This window comes from Poecilia formosa, unplaced genomic scaffold (assembly GCF_000485575.1).
Source record: "Poecilia formosa unplaced genomic scaffold, Poecilia_formosa-5.1.2 Scaffold65, whole genome shotgun sequence".
Lineage (NCBI taxonomy): Eukaryota > Metazoa > Chordata > Actinopteri > Cyprinodontiformes > Poeciliidae > Poecilia > Poecilia formosa.
Genome location: NW_006800004.1, coordinates 996607 through 1017242, shown reverse-complemented (window position 1 = coordinate 1017242; position 20636 = coordinate 996607). Strand labels below are relative to the sequence as shown.

Below are 20636 nucleotides of genomic sequence, written 5' to 3'. Positions count from 1 at the left end.
CACACACACACACACATATATATATATATATATATATATATATATATATATAAAACAAACATGCATTTGTCTCATTAGCCCAAAGAATATTTTTCTACTGGTCTTCATCTTCCTTTAGGTAAACTGCAGACCTGATTGGATTGGGGGATTGGTTTTCTGTTTTTAATGAATTTTCTCATTCCACATTATAACGGGGTGTATGTGTGTGGAATTTTAAAGGAAGAGAACTTGGATTGAGGCTGCAACATAAAATGTGGCAAAGTGAAGCGCTGTCAATGCTTTCCAGATGCCCTGTATGCATGCCCACCAGCATACCCATAAATAACCAAAAGGTGGCAGCCAGCACAGAGCCTGATCAGATGCCTGAATAAATTCAACAAAGATCTTTTGATGTGCTGAGAGTCCTCACATCTTCTCTGAGGCCAAACTCAGTCACCCTGCTTGATTTGGTCCATTTCTTCAGCATTAAAAAGATACTTTTCTAAAATATGAAAACCCTACATTGTTCTCCTCTATGCTCTTGACAAGAACCGAATACCTCAAAATTCATCTGTTGTTATACCTTTTTGCTGCAAAGCAGCAATGCTAGCTGCAAAGTGTGCCACGGTGCAGACCGCCTAAAAAATCAGAGCGCAATAATAAAACACCAAGCAAAGCTTTTTAAAGGGGCAGCATTATGTATTTTCCAGGCACATAATACCATTATACCGCACAATTAAATAACTGTTACTATCAGTTGTTATAAAAATGTCATATATACCAAATATGACTTAAGAGAAATTTGACTTTGTAATTTAATACCTTCAAATTGGGCCTATGTCTCTTTAAAAACTCCTGCTCTTTCTAAAACTCTGCCTTCAGGAAGTCATCTCAACATGGCTCCTCTATTTACCCTTTAACAACGATTTTCCAGTATTTCACTGAGAAGTAGCAGCAATAATGAGCTCAGCAGATGAGCAGTTCCACCAGGTGTTTGCTAATTGCTGCTGGCTAGTCTGAAGGAGCTGAGTGTGTGGGGAATCATTGCCATGGAGATTAAACGCTTCTCAAACATGCATGAAAGAATTGAAGCAATACTCCAGGTATTTTGTTGAAGAGGAAATAAAATTCTAACATTATTTAAGTTCATAACACTGCCCCTTTAACACAAACACACACCAAGTCAGTTCGATTTGAAAAGGGGAGTTTAACAAATGAGTTGTTAGTGAATGATGCCACCAAGTTTGTTTTCTTGGCAGCTTTTTATGTTTCTTCAAGGGAATCATATTTTGAACAAACAGCAGTGGAATTGCATGACATGAACATATACCATTGTAATTAGGAAGTATCTGAGTTGAATTTGTCCAGGGGAATGATGTTTTTAATAATCCATTCCAGTTGAGAAAGATGTAAGGATATTAATTATGTGGCTGTAATATTAGTGAGAAACAAACAAGCCTTGTTGTCATGGTGCAAAGAAATCAGCATTTATGAACAGGATTACTCCTCCCCTGACAGGATAGCAGCTATTTTAATCTTTTTCTTCATGTTGGAGGCAGATTTCTACTAGAGATGTAAATATGCTATTTTAAAGTACAAGTTTGAATGAAAGCAAACAACAAAAAGGAACCGAAACAAAAAATATCTGCAGATTCATAAAAACCTCACTGTTTGCCTCTGCACATTGTATACATTCACAGTTATTCCACATGTGAACACTGATCCCTGTCCAAGTTGGGCTGAGCTGAGCGAATGCTAGGCACGAGGAATCTTACGTCAGTTTCCATGGCAGCTAAAGCATGCTTGGCTGCCACTCCACTACCGCCTGAACCCAGCTCTGGGAAATATGAAGTTGGGCCTCAGATGAGCCGGGCAGAAGCTTAATCATTAGGCCTGATGGATGAGGGCCTGAGCTGAGCAAAGGGGGGAGCAGGGGAGGAATGGAGGAGCAGGAACATTAGACAGGAGCGATGGTGGGCGATGGAGGGTAAGTGGGAAAGAAAGAGTGCTTGAGGAAGATTTACAGGACACGCGATGAAGGCAGAGCGATGGAGAGAAGGATGAACGGAGGGAGACGTGCGGGCGGCCGCGGAGGAGGATCTGTCTAACAAATTGCCTTCTCCTCCATTACAGAGGCTGTCAATGTGGACGCCTCTGTCAGCTCTCATGCACACTCACGTCTGTCTCTGTTGCACACGCTATCACACACACACACACACGCACGTTTGTTTTGCTATCTTTGTGGGGACTTTCCATTGACTTCCATTCATTTCTACTCATTTCTACAGCCTAAACCTTNTTTATGTGTCTCTGAATGTTTAGGTCACAGTCCATCACCCCACCCAGATTTCAGCCTGATAATCTGTCTGTTGACTCTAGATGGTTCGTCTTTAGGTCCAAAGATAATAACTTCAGCTTTGTTTCTATATAAACCTTTTGTTTATACAGGGAGAATCTCTTGAGACTCATTGTCTCATTTACAAGAGAAATCCGTTACATGCATTACAAAAAATCAGCTGGAGAAAGTTACTGATTTATTTTAAGCATTTGTTCAGTGCATGGATGGGTTTGGAGTCACTGAGTGACATTGTAATGTAGTGTATATTTGTGTGTGTATATCCATATTTGTAAGTAAATGTAAACGTGTTTGGCTGAGGTTGTGTTTGTACTTAGTAAGCGTGTGATTATTTTAAACACTTCTGTCAGTTCAGCCTTCAGTGGGGTTGATGGGTTGTGGATGGATGTGACAGCCAAGCAGGCAGCGACCCAGCATGCTGCCGCTGCCACACGACCCGCGCACAAAGACGCCGTCTCTGCGGAGAGAGATCTCATTCACATTTATCTTCAATCCCCAGCGAACGCACTGAAAACTCTCCTCTCTCCTCTGCTTGCCAATCTCGCTAAGGCCAAAAACTCTTCATTTTTGACTCCTGATAGAAATTTTATTTTCACTGATAACGGCCCGAGTGCATCTCTGCAGTCGGGGCACCAGCCTGGATCCTTGTTTCTCTGAAGGCATTTCCTTCCCTGCTCACACACCAACACTAACGCCGCTCCATCAGCAGCAGGCAGCTGCACTTTCATGTCTGTCTATCGATCGAACGCTGATGCAAATCCTTTACCTATCTTCATCATCATTTGCAGTGTAGCAGTGAGAGAGGCTGTTGAGACAGACAGGGAGATACTGAATACAGGACAAAGCTGCTGGAGGTCATCAAAGGGCATCAGAAAAAAAGGCAGACATATTTTTTCTTCTTTACTGTTTACATGAGTAAAGAAGAAAGAATTGTGTTAATCTGGTGTTTATCCACTGAAGAAGCTTTGGGTTGAGTTCATCTGGTGCTGTTTGTTGACACCAACAGAGGAGAATGACTTTAGGTTTGGATTAATAATGCATCAGACAAAAGATTGAAATATTGAGAGCTACACCTGCCAGTTTGGCCGGCAGCATTTAAGAATCACTTGATTCTGTGGCAGCTTGTCTCTGAGTGCCAAATACCTCGTTTTACTATGCATTTGTGCCGTTGAAAGCTGGTAACTCCACTCATCCTGTTCAGCATGAGCAGACAGAGATGCAGTTTTCTGCATCTCTGAGGAGAGCAGAAGGGAGGGAACTCAGCGGAGTTTCCATTCATCTTTTAACACATTCCATTTTGACAGTCTAAATTGTCCTGTGGGACCTGAAATAAGACATCAAGAGTCAGTAACAGGAAGTGAGCTGCATCTTAGTACCATCATCAAAACAAACAGAGAAAACTAATTTATATGCTTATTTTCATGAGCAGATACTTTTTCTGAGATCTTAATGAAATACAGTCCAGAGTTAGCTATTGTTTTCACCTGATGAGTAAAGGTCCCTACATGCTAGGTGTACTTCACTCTGCTGAGGTGCGCTAATACTCAAAGCTCAAAGGTATTGGTGTTCACATTGACCTGCATTTTATCTGACACTGAGCTGATGANCACACACACACGGACGCACACATTTAGCCGAGCATACGACCACCTGGAATTGCTTCATCACTTCCTCCAAACCAAACACACACAAACTCTACCTCCTGTTAACAAATGATAAAGTAGCTTGTCATGGCAGCGCTGCACACTGCTGCCGCGGTAACGTCATCACGACTCCGGAGTGTGTCAGACAGAAGTGACTGCTCATGTTTTATCGCAGGCTGTTGGAAGCTGGGCTGTAAGACTTGAACTGACTGACTGACCGACTCAAACAGGTTTTCACCAAATGGTTCGATCAGTCCACCGATCGGTGCACTGAGCAGGGATTTGGTTTTCTTTGACTTTCACCTGAAGAATGTTTGTGATTACCTACCTTTCTGTCAGAGCTATGATTGATTCTGTTCAGTTTATTTCTGGAGCACCAGCTTACAACACATGTATCAGGTGCTTTCCAAGAAAAAAGTCAATTTAATGATATTATTAATAGAATATAGAGCGAAGCACCTCAACAAACTGTTTGCATCAGATCCTGCTGAACTTAACTGACTCTGTAAATTTGTTTGACCACAAAAGTTCCAAACAAAGTTTTAGGTTGACCGGATAAGGATGTCCCCCTAAATAACTTAAGCTATCATTTGAAATCAGATTTTTTGTATACACTTCAGTTTTACCATTTGCTGATTTATCTGTGTTTTGTTTTGTTTTTTTGTTTTTTTTAGCATTTTTGCTGATCTGAAATGTCTATAAGAGGAATGACTGTACATCAACACACCCCAGCTGCAGACTCTGTTAGCAGAGGAAATAAAAACTGTTAGGATTTTATGACAATAGCCAAGTTTCCATCAATGTCTTTTAATGCACATTTTAAAGTATTGCTTTAGAAAAAATAAATAAATAAAATAAATCCTCAATTTTGCTTGGGTTGGATTTTGTCTTTTCCAAAAAATAGAGTTAGAGCCCTAAACAGGGATGGGAACGCCTTTGCTGAATAACTTCTGATGTAGTGAATCAGTCCAAACCTCCAGTCTGGAGGGGAAAACTCTCCATTTTTCTGATGTGTGTCCTCCATGCTAGTTTGCTACGTCTATTTCCTGTTTATTAAAATATCTGACAAAATGATGGAAATACGCCCAATTCATGTTATCTTTTTAGCAACATTTTACAAGTTTGTTCAAAATGCACATGACAATTGGACAGAAGCATAGCTAGTGGTTTCTGTTATTAAATATTCTCAAGCAAAATCAAACTTGTGTGCATACTTAGCACAAAAAATGAGAAGGTTTGACTGTCGTTTTCTGAACTTATTTTTGAGTATCATCTTGGTCTATGGCTCTCAGTCTGTGGTTCAACATTGCATTCAGAGTGGCTTCAACAATCAGAGGATATTTTGGCCCATTTATTTGCAAGGTTTATATCGACAACCTAACCTAAAAACCTCAATGTAGAGCTTATTAGTGGTCAGTTGTTTAATCGTTACATACATAAAGACAGACTTTCAGATCATGCTTTCTGGCTGTTATTCTGAGAAAAGGACACAACAGATATGGCTCCAAACAGAAAAATAGACAACTGCAGTATGCACTGTCTACATGCAGAAGGCTGATGTAAGGTTTACATCATCTCAACAGAATATCTACATGCATATGACTGTATGATTGTTCCCATTTTCTGGGTCAACTGTTAAACTTAGCAGATATCATGTTGTAACATCTGGTTAAAGCTTCCGTCTTCAGTTTACACTTCCTTAACTTGTGTGTTAAAAAACAAACCATGACTCAAATTGGTGACAAGCTGCTCCAGCAGCAGCTCTGATTTTATTCTGTGGGTGTTATTAACGTGAGAGAAAGCCAACAAGTTAAATGGTTTCTTAACAGAATGATTAGAGATTTCATGAGCTAATAAATGACTTCCTGGAGAACAATTCTGAATGCCATTATGCATAACTATGTTGAGGACATGAAAACCAACCCAAGAATTGCAGAACTAATGTTGTACATGCAAAAGCCAAGATGATGACTTCATCCATGTTGACAAGCCTGAAGACAGAGGAGCAAAAGAGCTGCGATGTACTTGAAGACTTTGGGATGACTCAACATGTTACACAGACAACCCAGAATAAAGGACACACACTGACACTAAAAGAGGTCCCATAGTTCAACGTGACGTACTTAGAGAGATAAAATAATCAAGAGTGTAAATAAAAATTCTTGAATTGTGTTATTTAAAATTAAGACAGATTTAATGTATTTTGAAGTTGAGGTTTGTCCAAATTCTCAGAATTTCCCAAATCTCTCCTAATATGTTGGCTAATTTATTTTTATTTTTTTCCATGATGCCAATCAAGGCTCTTATAAACTAACCAATCAGAAGCTTATGTGGCCATTAACCTGTCCGAAATCTGTAAAAGTATAATAATCATATTGAATATGAATAACAATTGCCTTAATAAAATTCCATTATTGTGATGTTGAACTGTTTAGTCGTCTAAACTGACCGAGACAGTAAACTGTTTAACAGTGAGAGAAAATGCATTTCCAGTGGACCACCCATTTTTGACAACTCACCTGTTTTTTCATAAAGGATATCTAAAACATTCGAAATAAAATGTAACTTGGGAAGTTGGAAATGCCTAGCTGCATTGCTACTTCATATGCTACTAGTTGGTATTTGCAAAACTACCAATCCAGGAGCAGTAATTTGTGTCCTTGATTCTGATTGGCTTTACCCCCAAGAGGGGAAATAACAAAGACAGTAAATATTAGCTTCTGTGGTAGTCCTAATACAGCTTCCACTGCACACAATAAGAAATGTAATTTTGTGTTTGGACTTTTAAAACAACCAATAAGCAATATAACAGAGAGTCTCAAGAATTTGAGGATATCAGCTACTCACAGGTGGTTGTGGTTCCTAATTTTTCCTAAATTGTTTCCCTCTGTTTAGTTGTCTACAACAATTCTAACAAAGTGATTCAGATGCATGGTTATAATAACATCCATCACTTATAGCTGTAGTTCTATTGTTTCTGAATGTTGTAATATAAAATGAGACTGAGGTCTAACATGTCTTTCTAGTTTAATGGATGATACAAAACAAAACAACACCAAAAAAACTACAAACAAGCTCATTTTCTTAACATCTTTACTAAACTGTCTTCAAACCAAGTCAGAAATAACTTGCCTCAGAGGACTGGAAAGAGGTAATTACATGCCCTGTACCTTCTAATTCCCCATAAGATTAGTCCTTGCTTTAAGCAGAAGCTGAAACATCCAGAGTGGAGAATCTAGCAAAGAAAATTCTGCTTCTTCGTCAAAAGAAATTGTTGCTAGAATCTGGCTTCATTCTTGTTAACTCAATGTTGTATGCCGCTTTGTTCCACAACATGGGGTGTATCGTCAAAACCTTATCATACTGTGATTTATTTCTTCTGTCATCAGAAGGTGGATGATTTAGAAGCTGTGCCAACTGCTTTTATTCTGCTTACATTAGAGTCGGGGAAACAAACCCTCAGTTTCAGATTTGAGGATAACCACTCAGTCACCTCACAGCTGTCTGATAACCTTGAGGAATTTCCTAAACAAGACTTGGAATAAACTCCTAAGTAAAGTGACTTTATTAGAACTCTTAGATTTAAAAAGACTAGAATCTGTTTAAATATGTCAAACAGCACAAACCAGCGTACCTAAAATACTAAACATTGTGACTGGACATCAAACTTTTCAAAACATGTAATTAAACATAATGAAATAAAAACATGCATATCCAAGCAAAATATTTGACTCTGAATTATGGTAAGTTGTCCAGATCCTGAAGCAGCAAAGTTACCTGAGACTATCACCATACTTCAGATATGTTTCATTTCTAAAATGCTGTATTAGTTTTGAAAGGTTTTCAAGGTACCAGTGGGTTTTATTCAACAGTAACTGGACAGAAAGAAGAGAGACAAGAGGAGAGCCTGTAACAAAAGTCTCAGGGCTGAGCAACGAACTACAGGCTGCAGTCTCTGTCTGTGAAGCTCAACCATGCAGCGCCCCCTGCTGTATTAGTTTTACTCTAGAAATAGAAGCAGTACGCCAAAGTCTTGGGGACAATCAATATGTTTTAGAAAATGTGAGATGGGTCGTTGCATTATTTGTCACCAATTGTTTTGGCCTTTGAAATCCACCAAGGATTTCCTTACCCAGTCTCTTTCTTTTTGGTGATTCAGAGACACCAACCTTAACTGAGGTGAGTGATCCCGGTGGTACACTTCTGTTGTGCTGGACAAGGACTCACTGTGTCTCAGTTGAGTTGTGAAGCCTTAAAATGGTGTTATAGCGCTTTACAAGCCTGACAGTTACATACAGCACCAGGTGTATCATCACCAGTACTTTGTGGCAAAAACTGGCAAAGGAACTTGGCAGCAGTGTGTTGTGCCCCAGTCAATGCCAGGTTCACCTTGAGAAGTCAGGACATGCCAACGCATATGCAAAACACCTTGCTTTAAAATGTGCTCCATGGGGACAAGTAGGCACTGAGAGGACAAGGGAGACATGAGTAGAGAGAGAGGAAAGAAAGAAAGGGTAAAAAGGGAGGGAGAGATCCTTCCTGTTGCCACCTGCCACCCTGAACTCTTGCTGGCAAGCTGCATCTAAAACTGCACTTGACAAATGAGTACAGGGATTTAGAGCAAAGGAAGTCCCTGTGCTACAACACTAACTATGCACATATACTGATCCACAGAGAATAAACGGGAGGGCAGGTTTTAGCGCATGTGTGAGCGAGAGGGAGGCAGACAGAAAAAAGGGTGCAACACTAAGCCAGCAAATGGGGAATAAAGAGCTGGTGTAGAGCAAATATTAATGACCCTGTTATACATGAGTCATTTTGTAATTATATGTTAATGCAAGAGGTCTACAGTGGACATCTGCATATCATTTGCACTTCACAAAGTTTTATCTTTTCAAAAGCAGCTAAAATAAACTTCTGACGGTTGGAATGACTTGTTGACACACAAAGTGGATTTGAAGAAGCACTTGAAATTTTTGCATATGTTGTACAATTCGACTGAGTTATATTTACTTTTACTGTCCCTCAATTTTCTAAAGTGAATTTTCAAAGTAATATCATCATTCAGTGATCATTTTGTTCCACAGTTTGTCCTGTTTTGCCATCTTCATCTTTTCAATGTCAGTTCATTCTCTTCTCTAAAATGAATGCATATGACTCAGAAAGATAAGTTCGGGAACTAAATATAAAACATTGTACTTTTTGGATGAGTGGGTTCATTATTTTACTCTGCAACATTTGCCCAAAGAACAGGTCAATGACTATAGTTTATTATGCTACATTGTTGGTTTTCTACTTGTCCTCCTGAAAAAACACACTTTGGGAGCTGACTGGTCTGGCATAGACTGCTGCCCACGAGTTTCCTTCTGTACTGACAGCAGACCAATCATCTGACACCACAAGCACATCCTGAATCACCTTCCTTTTTTTTTGCAAGCAAAACAATGGACAAGAACAGGCACATAAAGCAAACACGGTAATGGGTGAGTTTGAAAAGTCACCAGAAAAAGAAGGAGATAGCCTACCCTCATGTTTGTAAAAACACTTTTCAGCTTTTCCATTTTATTTTTAAGTTTTCTTCAGCAATAGTTCTCCAGGTTTACTGAAGAGACAGTTTAATCAGAGATGAGATTCTTTGTACCCACTTACATTTTTTTCTTTGTATCCAAGAACTTTCAACAGAATGGAGAATGAGGAACACTTTTCTGAATCATGCAGGTATTTAACCAGTGCTGTGCTTCAAAAGTAGAGCTTGACAAATCAATGATAAAACCTTGCTACGATAAAATTGTGTTGGCATACATTCTGTTGTTACAAAATTGTTTACACCGATGTACCGCCACGTTTGCCAGACATTTTTGAAACAACAGGTTCAAATGCTAGGACAGGACCTTGGATAAGTACACTGAGAAATCAGTTTTGTGACCAGAATTAATTTTTAATTAATCAGCCATTTGATGTGTTTTATAGATGTATCTGAGTAGAGGCTTCCACATATTCAAATATATTTTGTGTACTTTGTTAGCTGCACAGACTCCATGCACACACTCTGTGGGCAGTTGACTATCATAGTCAAGCATACCGATTTCCGATGGAAATTTCCAATAATGCTTCATCCACCCAGAGTCAGAGGTATTTCCTCCCACATATTTTTATCTCTCTTATATTCCCTCATCCTACATTTCAGAGGACGTGTCCAGCGGACATCCTCTTCGTCTGCATGGAGCCCACCTTGAACGTCGGCGGAGGTTCAAGGGGGACGTCTGAGTATGTGGGAGTCTGAGTCTGCATCCAGAAGTTGCAGGATCACAGTTTTCTAAGAGTTTGAGCATCCCTGCTTTACAAAAACAAAATTGGTGACACAGATTTTATTAATGTCTCTTTACCTCACAGTTTGCCTGACAACGAAATAAAGCATGTCACTTTACACCCTCGAGATCTTGTGCCCCGTAAACAGGTGGAAGTTTTCTCTGCTGTGTGTCTTTGTGGAGGGATTTATGTCCCAGATAATTAGTAGTACAAGCAGATGTACACACATGTTAGAAAAGAGGTCAAAGTGTCTTAAAGCCTGCCTGTGTTGCCGTTCTGATCTGAATATTCAACATGGGGAATCTCTGCTACTTCCAATTTGCCCTTCATCTTGACATCTATTGAGTATCTGTGTACTCCTGGCTTTGTGTTTTATTATTAATCTGTGTCTGTCTGTATCTGTCCCTTATCAACTATCTCTACAACCTGTACAAACAACATGTGTTCCTTTGTCTGACCTGCAAAGATATGGGGGTTGAGGCCAAACAACTACTTAGTTCCCTTAGGCTTTGTCACTATGACAGCGAATTTCTTCATAAATAGATATTTCAAAAGAAAAAATGCACCAGTTCTATGCAAAAACAATCTAACAAAAGACATAGCATGATACAGTTATATCAGTCTCATTCAGTAGGAAGAAGATAGATTATGCTTTGTTTATTCATTCCTTCAGCACATTGTCCCAAAACTCCGGTGTTATGCAGCTAAAGCTCCTCCAGGACCTTTTTGTTTGCATGTTGGCCCTGTGTGGGTTTCCTCCAGGTGCTTCAGTTTACTTGCACAGTCCAACTGCAGTTCCATTAAGAAGAGGTTTTAAATTGGCTGTAATTTGTGGGTGTGGGCGTGGATGGTTGTTAGACGTGTCAGTCAGAACGACTGCAAACACCTGTGTGAAGATTCTTTTAAGTGTGATAGCAAGCCCAACATTTAATTAGAAACAGAGAAGAGTTTTAATTATAATGTTTACGCAACACACCAACCACTCCAGATTTTATTGCTTGTCAAGTACTCATTTCACAGACAGGAAAAGTTCGCTGTCAGGATGTGTTGACTGAGAGATGGAACAGGAGCGAGACTTTAACTGGAGAAAGAGCTGAGATCTGGTGAGATAAGTTGTGCTAATGGCCACTATTCTTCAGTTCCATTAACAGAAGGTTTTAAAAAAATAACCTGAAGTGTAAAGTTTTGCAAAAACTTAGTCAATAAGAACAGTGAAAACATATTGCTAAAAACACAGAGCAGCTCTGCTTGGGACTTAAAGGGATAATTCACAATAAACAAATAACTATCTGGATCTATTTCACAAACATAATATGAAAATGAATATATACTGTATGTGTTTATATCCCAAAATATATGTCATTTTATATTTATAAATATATAACCTCATGTATTACAATTTTTATGGGAAAATGTTTTGGTAATATATGTAAAGATAGTGTTACATGTCTGTCTGAAATATGGTAGAGTATATTTTGCATATGTGGAATTATAAATGAAATATATGCATTGATATTTGAGCAATATTTGGTAAAATATATGAAGAATACGTACAATTATATATGGCAAGCTGATGTGGACTGTAAACTGCCACAGCAGCCCTCAGGTAGTCTGACAGAAGTGAGGCTGATACTTTGAGCCACCAGCAGGCAAGACAGGCACACAGTCACAGAGGCGGGTGGAGCGGGAATCTAACTGGCAAAATACTGATTGTATTTTCTGCCTTTAGCCTTTACTATTAACAAAATTGTGGATGAAAAGTAAAAATGACTCAATTGGCAGAACTGGTAGAGGACTTAAAATGAACCAACGTCTCCTTACAGGAGTCGCAACTTCAAATTTGACTTACTGGAGAAAGACTGGAGAAAGCGGTTTCACTCTCTTCCATCTGTCTGATTAATCTTATAGATGTATGCCTGCAGGTATGAAGTCACAAACAGGTTTGTAGTTGGGATATTTAATCAGTGCCTCGTTTACAGAGAGTCAGTGGTATTGGTGCTTGACCTGATAGCATCTCTGCTGCATAATCAGATGAACAGTTTATTTCCTGATGATTTGGTTATACTTGTGACAATATTGATACATTTTCAGCCCTTTATAATCGGGGACAAAACTCCTAAATGGGGTTTAGCACCTTTCAGTCCAGCTACATAGACTGAGGAATTGGGCTGGTTCATCAGGTTGTCTGATACACTTTATAGCTTCATCTACATACAGATCCCATTTCTGTTCATTGGGCATTCCACAGGGCTCTGATTTTGTGCCATTGTAGTTTATCCTCCCCTGTAGGATTACTTCTATCATTTTTTAAGGATATTTACTATTGTTGTTATGATGATGGTATCCAGTTGTATATTTCTTTCTCTTTTTTAAAAAATTAAATTCTAAATGGTACATTTTATTAAATTCTCTGGATTGAATTAAAAGCTGAATGACTGACTTTTTCTTCCGCTGAAGGAAGAAAAAAAAATGAAGTAATCATCTTTGCACCAGAAAAATATAACTGTAAAGAGAGCAGGTTCCTGAGCCTGTTGGTTATTTGGATAAATATTTGGTTAGAAACATTGACATAAGATTCTACTCTGGTTTTAGACTGGACAATTTATGGGCTTTTTTTCTGTTTCTGCCATCTACAAATATTGCCTCACTCAGTCCTATTGTTTCACGTCCAGAATCAAAAATCTTACTTCTGCATTTGTTTTGTCGTCTCTAGATTATTGCAATGCACTGTAAACATGTCTAACAAAAACCTCTCTAGACCATTTGCAGTGCAGTCACATCTCTCCATGTGTCTCCAAGTGTCTCCACTTCTGATGCAACTTCATTGGCTCTCAGCTCATTATTTAGTGCAATTCAGGATATTGGTTTAGAAATGGCAAGCTCTGCATGGACAGACACTAGTCTGCATCTCAGAACTCGTACATCCTGTGATCTAGACCCTCTCACTGCCCCTCATATTAAACTAACAGAGACGCAGCCTTTCCTTCTGTGGCTCCAAAACTCTGGAGCTCCTTTCCTTTACAAATTCACTTTTTCAACTCCTTTTGCAATGGACTCTAAATACAACTTTGAATATTAAAGATACATTTATTTTAAGGTTTCACCCACATCTTTACCAGAGCTGTAAGATGGTGCTCCATTTCATGCAACACTGAAAGCATAAATTCCACTCCACAACCTCTAGTTGAATAATGATAACCAAATTATTCTTCCATTGGGTATGAATGTGGCTGGATGGGAGAGAAAGATAAGTAATTCCCCTTGCATAAAGACAGCTCCATCTTGGCTCATTATGTTTGGAAATGCCATCAATCAGGTGTAAATTCTCCTCACGCTGGCAGCTGTGCCAGTGATCACTATCTTGCACCTGCACTCACCAACATAAAACCACATTCACACCAGCAATATGTTTCTGCTGTTCTTTGACAGAAGATAAACAAAGCAGTGGGAGAATCAACATGACTGCAGCTGTGACAGATTACTGTAGAAAAAACTGAAAGAACCAGAGATAGAATCTTGGTGCCTGAAGATAAAGGTAAGAGGAAGGTTATGCTTGGAGCTCTAAAAATATTTCACCTGCTTTTATTAACACAATCAACACAAACAAAGAATTAGTATGCTAAAAAGGCAAAATATGCGAAATGCAGTAAATGTGCTGTATTTGTACTTCATAAGGACTTGGAATGTATTTTTTTATATTCTCTTGGTTAAATCTCAACCTTGTCCTCCCTCCAGGTCATCAACAGTCCTCCCTTGCAGCAAAGGATCACTGTGATACTGTGTATATGCACAGAGCTTCATGTCTGCTGTCAGAGGAGCATATAAGTCACTTATATGTTCAAATCTGTCTCAATTGTGGAAACAAGTAATTTTTTGGTCCCTCACGAATAAATACTTACTCTGACTGCTTTTTTTAAATATATTCTCAGAGAAGATCATCAAACTTGTAGACTTGGATCTCAGTATGAAACTAATCAGATCAGATGTTCTAACTGATACTAAATCTGAATTTACACACTTACTGATCAAATTCCTTTCCACAAGAACTTAGTGAATTCTGTAATAGTACTTTGAATTCTTAGATTGTGTCTGTACAGTATACATAGAAATAGTACTTGATACATGGTTGATCTTCCAAGTTTCCCCACCAACAAAGAATACAACTTAGCTGCGAGTCATAGTGATCATGTGACTCACAGTTTTAAATTAATTTATTAATTTTAAACTATTAATTTATTACATTTAATTTATTAAATTAATTTATTAAAAATGATGCAATGTGATTTTCTGAATTTCCTTTTACAGTCTTCCACTCCCAGCAGAGGATAGACCTCTCTTGTTTTTGTTAGTGGGAAAACTTGAAAAATTGGTTGTCTCAAATATATCTTGATAAACGTATTGACTTCATCTAGTAGATAACATTGATTGAAAGTTGATATCCACTTTTTTCTGCAGTAGATTATGAGTAGCATATAAAACAAAATGAGTTATCAAAGTAGGCTGCGGCGTACACCGCAGGGAGGCAGGACCTGCAGCATCCCTGTGACGAAACATCCAGTGGAAGACAGTACTAATATGAACCACAAAAAATCAGCTACAAAACTAGAAATTTATGAAATGGTGAACGGCTCCATTAGAAATATATTAACAATTTTGGAGTGTGGAGTGGAAAAGAAACAAATAGGCAACACTCAAAAATCCTGAAAATGTGTGAGTGCCGAATCAGAATCAGCACTATCTATGCTTACTGGAAAAGATGGGATGCAAATAAAAGTATGTGCATACAGTGTTTGTACTTACAGGAGACAGCGAAGTAGAAGGTTTTCACTTCGCTGGCACTGCAGGTAGACTTTTACCTGCAGTGCCAAGGTAAAAGTCTAAATAATTTGTGTCCAGGATATGTGGGGTCTGCACCTGTACAAGTCCTGGACAGAGGGAAGATCAGCCTGAATAATCTTCTTTCCTTACCTCACATATCTAGCTAACGGTTAGCTGCTAATAATGATAACATTAGCCTCTGATTTGTAGCTCCTACCAGTGCTAAATAAAAAAAAAACAATTTCCAAGAGGTCTAATGAATCTGAACTACAATTGATTCTCTTTAGTTCAACATATAAAATATACTGAGTGACAAATATTTAAAAAAAAAAAAAAAAAAAACATACAGAGATTCTTTAAAATACAGTTTGAGATTTATGAAATCTTCATTTTATTTTTAAAAGGCACAACAAAGATTTGGTCAAACTTAGAGGTAAACAAACATAGCAGCTGCAATGTATCCTGGGATGTTTTTTATCTTGGTTTTTTTGGTTTTTGGGGTTAAAAATAATTAGAAATCAGACTTTCATTAAGACATTGTTTTTTTTCTCTCCACATGAAGTAGTTCTGTCCAGCCAGCACTTCTACAAAGAAAGATCTTTGTCTTTACACACCTGAAAAACACACAACAGCCCAAAGAACAGCAATCCATTCATCTCCTAAACCCAGTGGCACATACTTGTCTTATTATTTTCCAAGCCACTTGTCCTGACAATCCAAACACAGTCACTGTCATCCATGGTATTCTCTCATCTGCTAAATAGAGCCGCGTACAGCTTGTTTGACAGCACCAGCAGTTGATCTTATTACACTTGTCTAAGCTTCATGTGGGCGAAGAAATACACTTGAAAACACCTGCAAACCTCCTGCAGACACATCACTGTCTACGCTGCTCCACCAACTGTAGGTGCAACGCGGTCATCCATCTAACAATTGTGTTTGCATGTATTTATTTTATTATTTAGGACTGAACTGCAGTGAAAAAATGCTTACAGACCGCACACATAAACCATTTATTCAAAATGTCCTCTCTGTGTCACTCATTTATACAAAGAGGAGAACAATTTATCCTCTGACTTCAAACTGCCAGATGTAGCTGTAAAAAACCCCACTTTTTCTATGGTTCAGATATATTCTGCTTTATAATGTGTTATTAGCAAAGAAGGAGGATTCCGTTCTTGCTTTTTGCAAACGACAAAATAGAAATGTCTTTTGTCCTGAGCAGCAGTGCAGTGAAGGATTTTATTAATGTACATAAAGGGATAGGTCAAGATTTTTAGAAAGGGTTTCTGTTCAAATGTTCAAAGCAGTTATTGTCTAACTAGCGGTTTCTCTTGGTGTTTTTATTAACTATAAATCAAGATTTACCGAACCCTTATGCTAAAGCTAAATGCTACGCCGACAGGGGTCAGGTCCAGAGAGGATCTCTGTCATTAATAACTCCTATTTAAAAACCATCACAGCTATCACTACGTAATGAACCTTTAATCGGTCATCACGTTTGGAGTGTGTAGCTATTTACAGAGCAGCTGATGATTATGTACTTGGAAAATGAATGAATGTGCCACCAATGATCTCGTCTGAGAACAGAACACAGAAGTTATGATCACAGTGACTGTCTCATCAAAATGGTACGAATGAACTCTGTGTTGTCTCAGACTTGGGTTTGAAACCACTTGTTCAATTTTGATACATTGAAAACGTCTAAAGTTAGATTCTTACTAGCTTTTATTTCAGTACACACAAATGCATTGGGAACATTTTTCACTTTTATTCCAAATGGAAACTTGAATTATTCAGATTTGGTCTCGATTTTTCTTTACAAGTTCAAACATTTAATGTGAGAGACGGCGTACAGCCTGGACACACACACACACGCCCACGCACACACCCACACACACACACACACACACACACACACACACACACACACACACACACACACAAAATCCTGTTCAACTTTGTGAAATGGTGACCTTCTAGCTGTGAGGTCACCAGACTTCACCCAAGTGCGTATGGATTAAATACATAACATTTGTCATATCAGTAATGTAGGTGTAACATTTCTTTTCAAAATTCCTTTAGTGGCACTGATAGTCAAACTCGTTCAACCCACAAATACAGAGAAGGACAGAGGAAAAATGAGGCATCATGCTGAGATGTGATGCATGCGCACGTTGAGTTAGAACAAGCCGTCCTTAGTTTTCATATTTGTTTCGAGGTCAGTGAATTTCTGCACCTGTCTGTGCAGATGAAGGAAATGGGTGTTTGAATCAAATCAGGAGAGAAAAATGAGCTGCCAACCAGGCGCCTTTTAAAAGAGCAATCACCATCCAGCAGGGATGGACTGCATGTGAAGGGCGCCTGAACACAGAACGCCAGCACTGCAATCTGCTGACACACACACACGCACACACGCACACACACAGCAGTCAAAACTGCTTATTATTTTTCACCTACAGTATAACTGACTTTAACTACAGCCATGTTTGAGGATATATAGGAGCGATAATGAACAGCTCAGATGAAAATGAATCCTTAGGAATGTTCAGGAAAAAGATTTTAGTGTTTACATGTATTTAGTTCCATCTATCTTCCCATCAAAAAGCATGACGCTGCCACCACCATGTATTACACCATGCACACAGACCTTCTTCCACATCTTTAAAGCGTCCTCTGCAAGGCTTGCAGGGAAACTTTTACATTGAACCTTTATGTCTTTCTTCCAACAGTTTCCATACAGTCCAGGTTTGTGGACTGAACCGTTTTTAAAGATTTGAAAGGTTGTAATCAAGGGATTATTTTCTTTATGTTTCAAAATTATGAACTACTTCATTTATCTCTGTCACACAAAATCACAATAAAACACACAAAGGTTTGTGGTTTTAAAATGATTAAATAGGATGAAGTTTTAAGACGTGTAAAATCTGTTTATGTCAATACTTGATCGTCACAACGATTTTTTTATGTTGTTGACTGATCAGAACTTCTTTGATTTAACTCTGGATTTTAGGGGTTTTGATATGTGATACCATACACAGTCAGAAAATAAACAGCAATAATTTGGGTTATTTAGTCCATCATAAGAGAAAAAAATGTGGCTTTACTTTTCAAGGTCATATTTTCACCATAGTATTCACATAAGTATTACAGTTTTAAACTAAATATTTCATTAGCAAAACTCAGATTTTATTTTTGGCAGCCCATGTCTGGTTATTTGCAAATAAATTTGCATGTTAGCTAAACCCTAACTTAGTTTGTAAACTAAATATTTAGCTCCATTTAGATTATTTAAGACAGGTTAAATAACCCAGATTATTCCTGTTCCTTTTTGACTTTTTGAAGTGTAGAAAAGGCAGTCTTATTGAAGCAGTAATTGTTCTACAGATTTTTTTTTTTTTTTTAATTTTCAGCAGGCTGTCTGGGAAGCAAAAATAAATGACGATAAATAATTTATTTTTATAAATCAGCTTCTTCTGAAAATCTACGTACCTATGAATTTATTGAAGGAATGACATGTTTAAAAAATTCCTGTTGAATGAAGAGTGATTTTAAACGTTTGCGCTGCCCAGGCAGAGACACCAATTTGAAGAGTCTTCATTTAGAGCCAGGCTCCATAAAAGATAATGAAAATGTCACAGAGCCTTATGTAATTTGTAAGCGCTGACAGCTTTCCCACAGAGGTGATAACTATTGTTAACTGGTGACATTTATAAGCAATGAGAGTGTTCTCTTTAACAGGCAAGGCTATGTTAAAAAGGCCCAGTTACATGAGATAGAAATTTTCATTTGACAACAGCTTACGTAAGCTCTGTGTGTTTTATTGGACTTTTATAAAGATGTCAAAGCGGGACAAATGAGAATTTATTCATGCAATGAAACTAACAGGAAGATTTTAACCACATCATATTCTGACCATTGGGTGATATCTTTCTAGATTTTGCAGACAAAACATTTTGGGTGGATAAACTGCTTTTTGAATTGCAGCAAAGTTGTTGCAGCTTTTTTAACTAGATCCGCCACACTGCTGAACAGGAGAGAAACGTAAACTGCTGCAATGTCTATATCAGCTCTAGTTTATATTGTTAAATAGAACAGAGTTTGACTGACAGAGATAAAAATGGATGTTTTATGCTGTACTGAGCTAATAACCCTGCTGTTTCCACTAAGTGACTGACTGAAGCTGGCTTTGAGGCTGACTGTAAATAAAAGATGTTCTCAAGCATCTAATTTATAAGGATGTGCATAATGAGCAGCTGTTAATGAATACATCAACACTCCCTCAGAATTTGCTGTGCACCTTACAAAAGCTGACATGTTAACTTGGAAACGTATGGCTGCTGTGAAGCTGAACATGCGGCAACAAATGTTTGCTGCATTGGCAGCAAACATTTGTTTTGTTTAGACAAAACCAAACTTTCGGTGAATTAAGACGTCATATTTATAGCTAATTCTGGATTCCAGTCGCTGGAATTAACTTCCAACATGTTCATTGTTTTATTTTTGAAACTTGCTAAAAATCAAAACCATGTAGTTAAAGTGAATTATCTATGGATGATTTTTGAAAGGGATTTCTGAGGGAAGCTTGTAAGCCTGGACGGCTCCTTTGATCTTTTTCTCATTAGAAACTTTTCCATTTTTTGCTTTGCAAGCAAAACAGCTTGATGAATTTGACTGGCAGCCAATCAGAAAAAAAAACATTTAATTTGATTATTTTAACTAAGTTTTTAGTTTTATAAAAATTATTCAATAACAGAAGACACAAATTTTGATAAAAATGTAAAATGAAAAAATTTATGGGACTATTTTTTTTTTTTGCTTCCCCCCCCCGTCATCTTCCCTCAATTTTTCTGAGGCCCTCACTGTGACTCTGGCAGCCCCCACTTTGAAAAAACACTAACTTAAAGGGCCAGCTCTTCTACAGTCCCTGCTGCTGGAAGTTTGCCGCTGTCTCTTTAAAAAAAATAAATGAAATCAGAGCTTCTGGCGTTTAAAAGTGCAACTCAAAGTAATGTGTTCTTAATGTTGAAGTCAAACTGTTTCTTATTTCACAATGCATGTGTGTGAATGTGTGTGTCATGTGGGATGCTGTGGTACAGGGCCTGTGTTGGGGATAAAGGGTGTAAAATTCACATTTTAAGGATTCCTTCACAATGAAGTCACATTATTGCATTTGTTTCTCCCAGTTAAATGACCAAGAAAGACACTTTCACTCTACCTGAGTATTACAATTACCAGATATTCAATTAAAGATGTTTGAGTGATTAGACAGACTCAGCAGCCCTACCTTTGCAATGGTTTCGTGGAACTTGAACAATGGGTCGAGTGTTTCTGGCGACTCTGCAGAGAATTGGGCCTCTGACAGGAAACCGGTGGTCTGAAGAGCAAAATGGAATCATTAGACAAGATACAAATGAAGATTTTGCATTTTGTCAATTAGTCTAAACTAATCTCAGTCACTTTAGAGGTAATTTGACCTCATCAACAAAACTCCTCAATACTGTTGTATTGAGGAGTTTTGTTGATGAGGT

At 38.1% G+C, this 20636-nt stretch overlaps 1 protein-coding gene across 2 annotated transcripts in view; it reads right to left on the bottom strand.

Moving 5' to 3' along the window:
- naaladl2 (N-acetylated alpha-linked acidic dipeptidase like 2) overlaps positions 1–20636 on the bottom strand; it is a 393728-nt gene that overhangs the window by 51621 nt on the left and 321471 nt on the right. For both annotated transcript variants that reach the window (XM_016672733.1, XM_016672734.1), the window contains one exon: positions 20393–20482. In XM_016672733.1, coding sequence (XP_016528219.1) covers positions 20393–20482 — 90 coding nt within the window. The remainder of the gene's footprint in view (positions 1–20392; positions 20483–20636) is intronic.